This window comes from Arvicola amphibius, chromosome 9 (assembly GCF_903992535.2).
Source record: "Arvicola amphibius chromosome 9, mArvAmp1.2, whole genome shotgun sequence".
NCBI lineage: Eukaryota > Metazoa > Chordata > Mammalia > Rodentia > Cricetidae > Arvicola > Arvicola amphibius.
In genome coordinates this window covers 95,881,447-95,893,568 of record NC_052055.2, presented here as the reverse complement: position 1 = coordinate 95,893,568, position 12,122 = coordinate 95,881,447, and the positions used below count along the sequence as shown (strand labels likewise).

Genomic DNA, 12,122 nt, shown 5'->3' with positions numbered 1-12,122 from the left:
ATCTTGGCGATGCTTTCTATATATGGTCATGCCTCAGCTGAGGGTGTACTTTGGTCTGGCTTTGTCTTTTTGCTTGGGAAGCCACCATCAGCTTAGGTCATTTCATTTTACAACTGGCTGTTTTATTTACAAGGCCAGAGCTTCTCCCTACAAATTGAGAGTAGTGTCCTAGCCACCACTGATAAACGACAGATGTGAACTGAGTTAACCTTTAGAAGACAGAGATATGTGACCTCTGGGTTAGACACTGTCTCCGTTATGGAAAACTGGTGCCACCAAAGGGGATGCATGGGACTCCAGTACACACCTGGAGGTACCAGGAAACAGTGGACAAATACAATGGTTTAATTAATGAGCTCTGATAATGAAGGTTGTAAAGTATGGAGGTCAGTATCTAAGTTTTACCTTGAGATAGTGGAAGAACTTTCTATCTTCTAAGTTCTCAACCTAAGAACCAATTCATTCTAATTTATCAACCTTCCGGTATTACTAGCAGTCCCTTTTCTGACTATTGCTAAAGACACCTGTTGTCTTGCAATTAGTGACTTTTAATGTAATCTTCTCTGAAACATATTTCATGATAGCTGCCTAGTTACCCATTGAAGTTAGAACCCATTCCCCTCCTATGTTGAATGACCCACGGGTCAGGGCAAGATCATAAAAATTCATTTGTTCAGAGCTAATACTTGGTGCCCCCACTACAAAAAGTGGGTTCAGAAACCAGCCTTTTTGGCCACAGCCTAACAAACACCATCTCTGGCTGTGGTCTCAGCTAGCTGATAAGCTTCTGTGCCCTGTGGTGTTTTTTTTATTTTAATTTTTATTTTTTATTTTTAAGTTTGCTTCTGGTTTTCCTAGGATCTGGTTTCTGGAATAAAGTTTGCTTCTGGTTTATTAGACTTGGTGGTGTTTTCATCTTTGCACGACCCCCCTGGACCCAACACCCAGCATTCATGAGGCAAAGGCAGGCTGATGTCTGTGAGTTCTGAATTCAAGGCCAGACTGGTCTACAGAGCAAGTTCCAAAAGCAAGCAAGCCGGTGTTGCACAGAAAAACCCTGGGTTGGAAAAAGAGATGGCTGTAGGAGGGCCATGTTGAGTTCACCTTATCTTCTTAAAACAGGTGGGAATCTATGTTGAGAATGAGGGAGTAGGGTCTTAAATGAAAAGGAAGTCAGGAGACATTTCAAGTTTAATGAATGCATTTAGCAGATTTAATGTAAAATATACTTCATATGAAATAAACTTCATGTGTCATAGCATGAGCAATAAAAAAATAAACAAAGTCATTTTATTTACCAGAATTCTCAAAGTAATAAAACTTCTGACTTTATAGTTTCATGCATAAGACATAAAGCTTTTGTTGAATTTACTTTTTATTTTTTTTTCTCAGCCAATTAGTACATGAAGGCTTGAGCTACAAAACTTACTGGAGAACCCCCCATTCTTGTTTCTTTCTTTCAAAATCTCCTATGTTCTATTCTAAACAATCTCTGCTTTACACTTTTCTGGAACATTCCTGCTGCACTCAGGCATTTGCAAGCTTGCAAACAGAGGACTTTGGGCTTCCCTGAATCTTCTCTGGATCTTCCTATGTAAGGTCAGCATCCACACACATTCACACATATACATACACATATAAACACATGCAGACACATGTAAACACACACACATACACAAGGAATTCCTACAGACAGCCATTGTTTTGATCCATGGAGAAGGCCCCAGGGTGATGGCCCCCTTTAGAGAGACAGAAGTGTCTCCCAGTGCCCAAAAGATTCATATTCCAACAAAGAGGTGGTGTGTGTGTGTGTGTGTGTGTGTGTGTGTGTGTGTGTGTGCGTGTTTATATGTGTTTTGGGCTTTTTACTTTGTTTTTTCTTTTGTTTTGTTTTGCTGTGCCTCTACTGTGTCCTCTCGATCTGCTACTCAAGCCAAAGCAGCTTCTCTCTCCTCAGACCTGTTTTCCCACCTGATCTCTGCCTCCCATTTGCTCCACTGTGAAATCATTGAGGGCACTTACTGCCATCAACAGCAAGAGGCACATTTGCAGAGAGGCCTTCAGTCCTCTTGTGAAGCAGGAGTGCTTACTTTGAACTCGATTTTAGAGATGAGAAAACTCAGGTATGAGAAGTTGGGTAAAATTCCAGAGCTCACAAAGGAAGCAAAAAACCCAAGACCATCACTCAAATTTGGCCTAACAGGCCAGGCCATACACTCAACGGCCCTCCGTGCTGAACTCCCTCCCCTTTGAAACAGCTAATAAAAACAAGCAACCATTGTTTGTTTATCGTTGTTAGCTTTTATGACTCTACATATAAATATCTATATAAAGCCAACAAAAGCCTTAGGTCACTAACCCTGAGAGACCTACAGAGTTTTTATCTGACATGGAAGAAACAAAGGTGCTTAGGGTTCCCTTTCAAAGGTCTTATGAAAGGCCTAAATAAGAGGTAAGACATCTTGCCTAACATCTCACTGAGCTTCCAAGAAATGCCAGCTTGCAGCAATAATCTCATTCTGAAGCCAAGTCCCTGCGGCCTCCCCTCACCTTGTCTCCCTGCGCCACACACAGGTCTTCCAACTACTCCTTCCACATCCCAAGCCTGGTGGAGAACTAAGTACCCCTGAGAGGTAGTCAAAACTTGTTCCGGGGCATCATTCAGTTTGTGTGTCTTGTCACCCCCTTGCTGAATGTGGGGTTAGAGTACAGATAACTGTAGGGCCGTGGTTCTCAACCTTCCCAAAGCTGCAACCCTTTAATGCAGTTCCTCATCTTGTGGTGACTTCCAACCATAACATTATTCTCGATGCCACTTTGTGACTCTCATTTTGCCACTGTTATGGACCATAATGTAAATATTTTTGAACATAGAGGTTTGCTAAAGGGTTCGCGACCCACAGGTTGAGAACCACTGCTCTAGGGGAAAGAAAGAGTAACAGACTGATTTCTTGTGTGTCCCAAGGTCTCCTGTTTCCTCTATGACAACCCAATGAGAAATCTTATCTTCTAACTGGGAGTGGGAGGGATTATCAAGGACTTATTTTGAACCACAGCCCCTGCTGTGATTAGGCACACACACAGCCCTCAGCAGGGCTTCACTTCCTTCTAACACTGAGCCTCGCTGAAGATCAAGGTGTTGAAAGAACGGGCAAAGCTTCGGATTCGTCTCTCCATGGCTTGATGGCCTTTGCGGGCATCAGGTAAAGAAGATTCTTCCAGAACCTCGAGTTGTAAGGAAGGGATTTGTCAGCCTGCCATTTCAGAACCCTGCAGGGCTTCAGGAGCTTCAGGGACGGGGGCAGAAACGTGAAGCTGCCGGCTGGAGTAAACTCGATTAAGATTATCTTAATCTTCCTCTCTACCAGTGCTTCGTGGAGTCCGCTCTCCAGTTCAAGCCTGGTTTCATTGGTCAGGTAACTTTTGCTGAGGACGATGATTAGCCTCCGGCTCTTCTCTATCAGTGACTGGATCTCATCAACAACAGCTGGAAAGGCAAGATTCACGTCAGTTCAGCAAACTACAGGGTGGGCACAGAGGAAAAGCTACCACCACACTCTCGTTTTATAGCGTTTAGCTTTCAGCTGCACTAACAAGGTTTTCTTTAAAATAAGCCAGTTTTGTCTGTTGCAGGCAAAATAACCATCTAAATTGCAAGAATCGTAGGCATCCACTTTAGCCCTTACTGATGCTGTACCAACGGACGCTATACTCTTTAAAATTTTGTGAAAAAAAAGACATTTGTGTTCTTCTCTCCTCTTCCTCCTCCTCTTCGTCCCCCACCTTCTCCTCCTCATTCCCCTCCTTCTCCTCCTTTTCCTCCTCCTTCTTCCTCACATTCCCCTCTCTCCTCCACTTCATTAGTTAACGTTTTAGCACGTGTATGTGCCACACCGGCATGTGTGTATGTGCACACGGAGGTCAGAGTTTGACACTGAGTACCCTGCTCAGTCGCCTTCCACTTTACTTATTGACACAAGGCTTCAGAAAGAGAAATGCCCGCGCCTTTCCTCAGGGGTCAGATTTATGATGCAGAATGAAAGGGTCCCAGAGAAAAAGCTGGAGTTATTTTCTCAACATCTATTACTGTGACAGTAAAAAAGAAATCGGTTAAGAAGACTGACGTGAATAACTAATAACTAGCTGCCGACCGACTGGCCTCTGCTGCCCTAAAGGACTTTGGCCATTTGTACATTTTTTTTTGTTTGTTTTTGTTTTTTCGAGACAGGGTTTCTCTGCAGCTTTAGAGCCTGTCCTGGAACTAGCTCTTGTAGACTAGGCTGGTCTCGAACTCACAGAGATCCGCCTGCCTCTGCCTCCCGAGTGCTGGGATTAAAGGCGTGTGCCACCACCGCCCGGCCCATTTGTACATTTTTAAGGTAAAAAGATAATCAACCATCTCGTAGAAAACGATCTCCATTAACTGCCTGACTGGGATTCCTTTCTTACCTCCACCGGGTACCACATCTCTTTCAAATATGCACAGCTTATACCCAAATTGTTTCTCCAGGACCCCAGGTAATGTCTCCACAGCAAAAGTGTGCTCTTCTCCATTCTCAGGCTGACACTCTTTCAGATAGGACACAAAGGCGTCATATGTTTTGCCATCTAGGGGACAAGGTAGACTCTTTTAATTCATGACTAAGAAAAAAATTTTAAGTAAAAACTTGTGTGAATGCCATATATAAAGAGGATAAAATTATTGGTTGGCAAATCTCAGCTGCATCCCAAGCAAAAAATGTTCTGAACATCTATTTAAGCATTTGCTTTGAGACTCCCATCATGGAGAGGGGTGGGGGACAGTAAGCAGGACATTGAGGCATATGAAGACAATAAGATGCTAGGGACCCCCAGAAAACCCTTGTTCCAGGACTGGGGAGTAAGTCACACTTTGGCTCATTCATTTCCTTCAACTCCATCACACCACAACCTCAAGTTTTACTTTCTAAAGACCCTTAAAGAGTAAAATCAAAACAAAGGAAAATAAAGCAAGACACACAAGTGAAACTGAGATCATATGCCAGAAAGTGAAAAAAAAAATCATAAGGATGCTTAGAACAAGATGCTAACAATGGAAAAAGAGATTTAAAAGAGAGGATTGTGAAGTATACGGAAGAGTCTGGAATTGTAATTCAATCATAGTCTAACACACACACACACACAAGCACACACACACATGCACACACGCATGCGCACACACACACACACACACACACACACCTCTAGGGTGTCAAATGTCAAAAGGGAAACCTTATAATCCATTGAAAGCTTAACAGTGATCCTCAGGTGTGCTCCCATTGAATTCTTTATGACAGAGAAGAATTTAGATGGCTGGGAGACCAATGAAGAAGAAAACATGTCGCCTAGCTAATAGAGACAATTCCTTCTCCCCACTGGGTAACTAAAAATGCATGTGATATCCTTTTGGTTTCATGCACTCTATTGAGGAGACAGAGGAAACAAAGACAACTTGAGATGAATAAAAGCAGCAGAGTAATAGATGAAAAATCGTACGGAGCAGACTATGAAAGAGGAGGGACACCAGCGGCCATGCTTTCTGAACAAGGCACGTTTTGAGTGATGTCTTCACTAATGCAGCTGGTGTAGATGGGGAAGCAGGGTGTGGATGTGCCATGGTTTTATCTCTCGCGGGAAAATTTAGTAGATGGCCAAGGAGTTGGATCTGCACTGACTGACTTGAAAGGTAGACATATTCAGTTCTTTTTACTGAAATAAGATGGGATGAAACAGATCTGGGTCTATGCTTTTATAAGCCACGCCCAATGGCCCTGCCCTACTTCTTTATGTTCACGTTCACAAGACTATGCTTTTTCTTCCTGGTACAAGCTTGCTCAATTCTTCTCAAGTATTCTGCTCCGCCAACTTAAGTCAAGACCTATTGCTGATCTAAAGCAAATGTTTGTGCAGAATTGCATGGATTGCATGGAAGAGAAAACTCTGATAAAGATTACAGAATCATATGCTCATCAAAGGTATCTTATTGTCTTTATATGCCTCGGTGTCCTGATTATGAGCTCCCAACCCTCTCCATGGTGAGAGTCTTAAAGCGGATGCTTAAGATAGATGTTTTGAAAATTTCCTCTTTCCTAGCAGATATCCATTGCAAGTAGCTTCTTGGTTAAGGATGGGAGTTCATGTCCACTTCTCCTTCCCAGTGTTGCGTGGTTTGAACCTGTGTAGGTCTTATGTGTGCTATGGCAGTCTCTGTGAGCTTATGTGTGTATATAGATCATTCCTGTTATGCCTGGAAAACACGAATGATTAAATCATATCTTTGATCCCTAATTAATGAAGCTATCATTATATAAATGGCTATTTAGAATAATGAGTCAGTTGGACCAATATATGTATTGCATTACCTGATGTGTTTTAATTCTCTTTGGCTGATTGGTCCTTTACATCTCTGCTTCTTTATAAACCAACACCAAGCATACACTTGGCTAGTGCAGTGCTATAACTGTTAAAAAGTTTTATTTTCTAGATACATCTTCATTTCTGCCATTGCCACAGACTGTACCTGTTTGTGCACTTCATGTTGAGTGGAGTTGCTTAGGGTGTGCTCCTGAATACTTCTGTGTTCTGCCATACTAATAGTTAAAAGCATGACTTGGGGAAAATGATTGGGGTTGAAAAGATGGCATAGGGTCTGTGAGCTCTTGTTGCTTTTTTACTGAAAACCTGGGTTCAATTCCCAGTGCTCCCATGGTGGTTGACAACCATCTGGAGTTCCAGTTCCAAGAAATCTGATGCCCTCTTCTGACTTCTGCGGGTGCTTGCACACATGAGGTGTGTGTTCAGACATTTGGGGACTTGCACATCAAACAAAACCAATGCACTTAAGCAATTTTCAAAAAACCAAAAAAGAATGTCCAAGTTAGGCCTAAAAATTTGACACAGGGAAAATAGTATGAAAAATCAGAAGGAAAAAGGTAACCCAAGGCCCATTCAAGTCCAAATGTTCATCTCTCTGAGCAGAGACCATGCAGAAAAGACCACATACGGACTGTCCACATGGCTACCTCGTATCTTTCCAAAGCAGGATCAGACACCCAAGCTGAGAGCCAACTTCCCTGTGCCTGCTAATTGCTAATACTAAACATTATAAGTGTGAAAAATGATGATGTCATTCTACTATCATCTAAAATATAAAATAAATAAGTTTTTTAAATCCCAGAGAAGCAGATATGAGAATCATTTTGTATCATGAGGCTAAGGGGCGCTTTGTATGTACAATCCCCAGACCTGATACTGAAAAAATAAAGATATATTTGGGTCTCCCATATAAGCACAACACAACAAACAAAGAAAGGTAACAACATGGGGATATTTATCTTTTCCATTACAGATACTAAATATAAATAGGGTAGTGTCTGCAAACAAGAAGAAAGCACAGTGACAGAATGGGCCAAGAGTGGATATGCTGAAAAAGGAGAAAGAAATAAATTTTAAATAAATGGAATGGTTGCTTGTATTTTATAACATCATAAAATGAAATACAAATTAAAATTACCCAGCCTCAAACCCTCATCTATCAAACTGGCAGAAATCCAAAAGTGTGGGTGACTAAACCAAGATTGTTTTTCTAAAGGTAACATGAAGTAAGAATCCATGTCAACAGTTTATTGGATGCAGTAGCAGATGGGGACCTTGTGGGATGCAGAGACATGGGCAGGACAGGAAAAGGTCTCTTGCTGTATATTTACAAAGTTTGAGTTTAACCTTTAAAAGGTTGTTTTTTTTTTCTATAAACACTCACAACACATACACACACAAACAAAAGCAATGATTTAGGTTAACTTTTTAAGGACATAATTATCTTGAAATCTGGAGATTTCTCATCAGTTTTGAAAATATTGAGACGCATACCCCAGTAGGCCCAGTAGCAGCTAACAGCTGGTGGGTCTAGCAGACTAAACTTGAGATTATTTGGCTTCTAACCCAGAGTTCTTCCAGGTAGATTAAACAGTCTCCTTTTCCCAGTGAAAATAATGAGCAAGGATGACAGAAAATTCAATGAAAAAAAACTTTATTGCGTGTATAAAGTATTCAGTGGAGTGTGTGTGAACACAAACACATCAACAGCACAGGATGTTTAGGGGGAGACAGCGTACAGACATGAAGCACCAAGAGAAAAACATCTGGAAAGTCACAAACAAGCTCAAGACTGCACAGCACCCATCATGCATCATGGTGCTACATACAGAGTAACCCCTGACCCCAAACTGGGAACCTCTCTTACAGAATACAAGTGGTGTCATCAAAATTAGATGAAGATTACCGTTTTGGTTTTAGGCACAAAAACATAGACCCTAAGCATTTAACTGGTTTACAATATATGCCTTTATAATGATCCCCCGGTTTCACAGTATGTTACCTGTTAACGTCTCGTCTCTTTCCACCAAGCGTCTATAGAACAGAACCAAGTCGACTTTATAAATGACACACAAAATCACCACACACACTACTGCCGCAGAGATGAACACTGCCACAATGATTCCTCTCATAAAGACATGGCTCGGGATGTCAGCCATTTCTGCAGAGAGAGAGAGAGAGAGAGAGAGAGAGAGAGAGAGAGAGAGAGAGAGAGAGAGAGAGAGAGAGAGAGAGCATCATAAGTAAACAGAAACGTGGCCAGAATTTTCCATCATCACATTGTGGTTGCCAGTTTTGCCCTTGCCTCTGATTTGGATATCTGTCTCCCGGAGTGCTTCCATAGGCCCCTAGTTCCCCACGCTCCTTCTGGTAGCCTGCAGTGGGGATCTTTCTACTCCAACTTAGAAATGTGGGCAGAGATACTCAGAGATGGGACATAAAAGCAGGCCACTCAGCCCATCTGTATCTGTGGTATTTACATTTCTGAGGCAATAATATGCTAGGGTCTCCAGCACGACCGCAGTTGGTGGGATGAGCAAACAGTGCATGGTCTTCATCTGGGGAACACTGGACCGAGAAGCCTGGGTTTCCAGTCTGACTCCAACAGATTCTTGCGGCTTCTCATTCCTAATACATTCATGAATGAACCTAGTTGCTGATGAATGAGACACTCCTCAGAGTGCTTCACAGTGCCTGGTACAGAGCACTGAAGCTTCAGAAAAATTCTAAACAATATGCCCCTCAAGACAAGTCATACCCCTTGGATTGATTCAGTTAGTATTCACCATAGATAAACATGAAAGACCACAAAAGAGTAAAAAGAATCAAATAATTCTGAATAGCCATCCAAGGAGGCGATGATGGCCACACAGCATCAAAGCCTTCTGGGGTGATGGGGGGTGGGGGTGGGGCTGGAGAGATGATTCAGTGGTTAAGGGTACTTGGTACCCTGGCAGAAGACCTGGAGGTTAACAACCATATATAACTCTAGTTCCAGGAGGGATCTGACTCCCCTTTCTGGCTTCTGTGGGCACTAGGCTCACGTATGGCATACATGTTTACTGTTCATACACATAAACAAAAATAAATAAATCTTCTTTGACCCTGAAATTTTTATTAGATGGTAATGCAATCACTTTATTTCCTCGTGAGACCAACATCATTTTACTGGTTTACAATATATGCCTTTATAATGATTCTAATGTTTTATGTTTACACTATGCTGTAGTGATTATTTACATATACATCACCTTATTCCCTTTCTTCTTTTTTCTTTCTTTCTCTTTCTTTATTTCATTTTCCTCTTTAGCTTCTTTCCCAAGAAGAGATACTAATGGTGTGGGGATTTCCACATCAGATAGTATAAGCATGACTAACACTTTTGCCCTCTTATGTAACATACTTTTAGAGATAGTTATTCCAGTAATACCAGCCATTCCATTAGGTACGATATTAGGTGTGTTTCAGAAGCTAACTCTTAGAAGTCATACCCGGGGGGTTCCTACAACATTGAAAGATCTATGGATTCCTGATGCACCAGTCACAGGAAGATCCTACTCTCCAGGTGACATTTGTAAATTGAGAGGAGCAATGAGAGGCAGCCGCTTCTGGGGCAGGGACAGACTGGTCCCAAGGATGTGAGAGGTGTCTGGGGTTGAGCAGTGCCCAGGAAATACAAACATAGGCTCAGATAACCAAAGCTGTAGGTTGGAGTGACTCTATTTTATAAACACACAGACCACATAACTGGTGCTGACGTGACAAGAGGGGACAATGGAGGCAATCCCCATGAAGCGGAAGCGCGTGGATCTAGACCTACAAGCTGGAGGACGTGTCACCTTCTTGGCTCTGTGACCTTAGATGGGTTCCTTCCTTCCTTTCTTTCTTCCTTCCTTCCTTCCTTCCTTCCTTTTTCCCTTCCTTCCTTTCTTTTTTCTTTCTTTCAATCTCAGTCCCCCCTCCCTCCTCTCCTCCCACTCTCCCTACCCCTCCATCTTCTCCTCAGAGAGGGTGAGGCCTCCCCTGGGAAGTCATTAAAGTCTGTCCTGTCACCTCCTTGAGGCACTGGATTTGTTTCTTCACCCAGGAAAGCTTGTTACGGAGACTGGGTGAAATCCCAGAGAGCTAGCAAAGGCTGTCAAGTCCAGAAGAGCACTGCAATCTTTATTACCTTTCTTCTCACCACATGAAGCTTTTGGTGTCTGTGGCTTCCTCGTTGGTCACTGTGCAATTGTATAAAACATTAAGATTCGTTTCAGCAACATTCCGAATTCTCAGTTTTTTAAAGGCATGTAGTTTGCCCTCAGAAGTCCTGTAATGTAAGCAAATAGTTGATCAACAGGCTTTGTTCATGATCAGCAGATCTACTCAGGAGAATTTTTAAGTCTAAAACTATTTAAAGGAAGCTTCAGCTGTGTTTGCTGTGTCTTCCACTTCTGGTGTGAATTAAAATTGCCTCCCCCACTCTTCCGAGGAGCAACAGAAATACAGGATCTCCATCTCTCTCTCTCCTCTCTCTCTCTCTCTCTCTCTCTCTCATCCTCCTCTCTCTCTCTCTCTCTCTTCTCTCTCTCTCTCTTCTCTCTCTCTCTCTCTTCTGTTTCTCCCTCCAAACTACTTGGACTTCATCCTACACTGCCACCTCCTCCACCTATGACCATTCAGTTTTATATTCTGAATCTTTCATTGCTATAAATTAATTCTTTGGCAGCTGGACTCGATGAAGAAGTTTGTTTAGCTCACAGTCAAAAGGCATAACCAAGGCTTTGGCAGGGCCACTGAGCTAAATCATATCATGGCAGCAGCATCTATGTACTTATGGATGGTCTCTCTCCCATGCTATAAAACCATCAATTCAGAATGCAATCACAAGAACTTCCCTGCTGTGGTGATTTAAATAAGAACAGCCCTAATGCATGCATAATGGGCTCATAGATTTGAATAGTTAGTAGGTCACCTGGGAGTGGCACTACTTGAAAGGAGGCGTGGCCTTGTGGAAGGAAGCATGTTATTGGGGGTGGGCTTTTAAGTTTCAAAGAGAATTCATTTCAAATCCAGAGTCTCTCTCTTCCTGCTGCCTGTAGATCCTGATGTAGAACTTCCAACTACTTCTCCAGCACCATGTCTCCATGTGTGTCCCCATGCTCCCTGTCATGAGGACAATGGACTAAACCTTTGAAACTGTAAGGAAGCCTCAAATAAATGTTTTTTTTAATATATAAGAGTTGCCGTGACCATGGTGTCTCTTCACAGCAGTAGAACACTGACCAAGACAAATATCTAATGCAGTTTACCTTTGTTTTGAAAGACCCACCCTCTTAATGACTCATTTGGTTTAATTTTCCATTCTCAATACACTGGGGGTCAGACTCCTATAGGAGTTCGGGATATGACATATCATATCTGAACTACATCAACTGCTCATTGCTCAGTGGTTACGAGAAAGGACTGCTCTTACAGAAGGCCTGAGTTTGATTACGGATGCCATCTGTGCTTTTGTGACACATTAATAAGATCAAGGCACTTGACATAGTTTTCAAACTTCAAGAAACTATGGTTCCATTTGATTGCTCTTTTAGAAGGAGCTTGGCGACTTAGAGCCTGACTAAGTAGTACCTTGGTAACGGGTTGCTAAAATTCCTCACCAACATTCCCATGAATCTTCTTTTTCAAGCTTAGATCTGTACAGTAAAAGTATGCGTGATCTGTCACCATGGTAATGATAATGA

General features: G+C 42.2%; 1 protein-coding gene across 1 annotated transcript in view; it reads right to left on the bottom strand.

Moving 5' to 3' along the window:
* Positions 1-1,385: 1,385 nt before the first annotated feature.
* Il18r1 (interleukin 18 receptor 1) overlaps positions 1,386-12,122 on the bottom strand; it is a 34,574-nt gene continuing 23,837 nt past the window's right edge. Inside the window, exons 8-12 of the mRNA XM_038342891.1 lie at positions 10,580-10,705; positions 9,066-9,076; positions 8,396-8,554; positions 4,450-4,608; positions 1,386-3,487 (exon numbers count right to left, since the gene is read on the bottom strand). Coding sequence (XP_038198819.1) covers positions 3,132-3,487; positions 4,450-4,608; positions 8,396-8,554; positions 9,066-9,076; positions 10,580-10,705 — 811 coding nt within the window. The 3' untranslated portion in view covers positions 1,386-3,131. The remainder of the gene's footprint in view (positions 3,488-4,449; positions 4,609-8,395; positions 8,555-9,065; positions 9,077-10,579; positions 10,706-12,122) is intronic.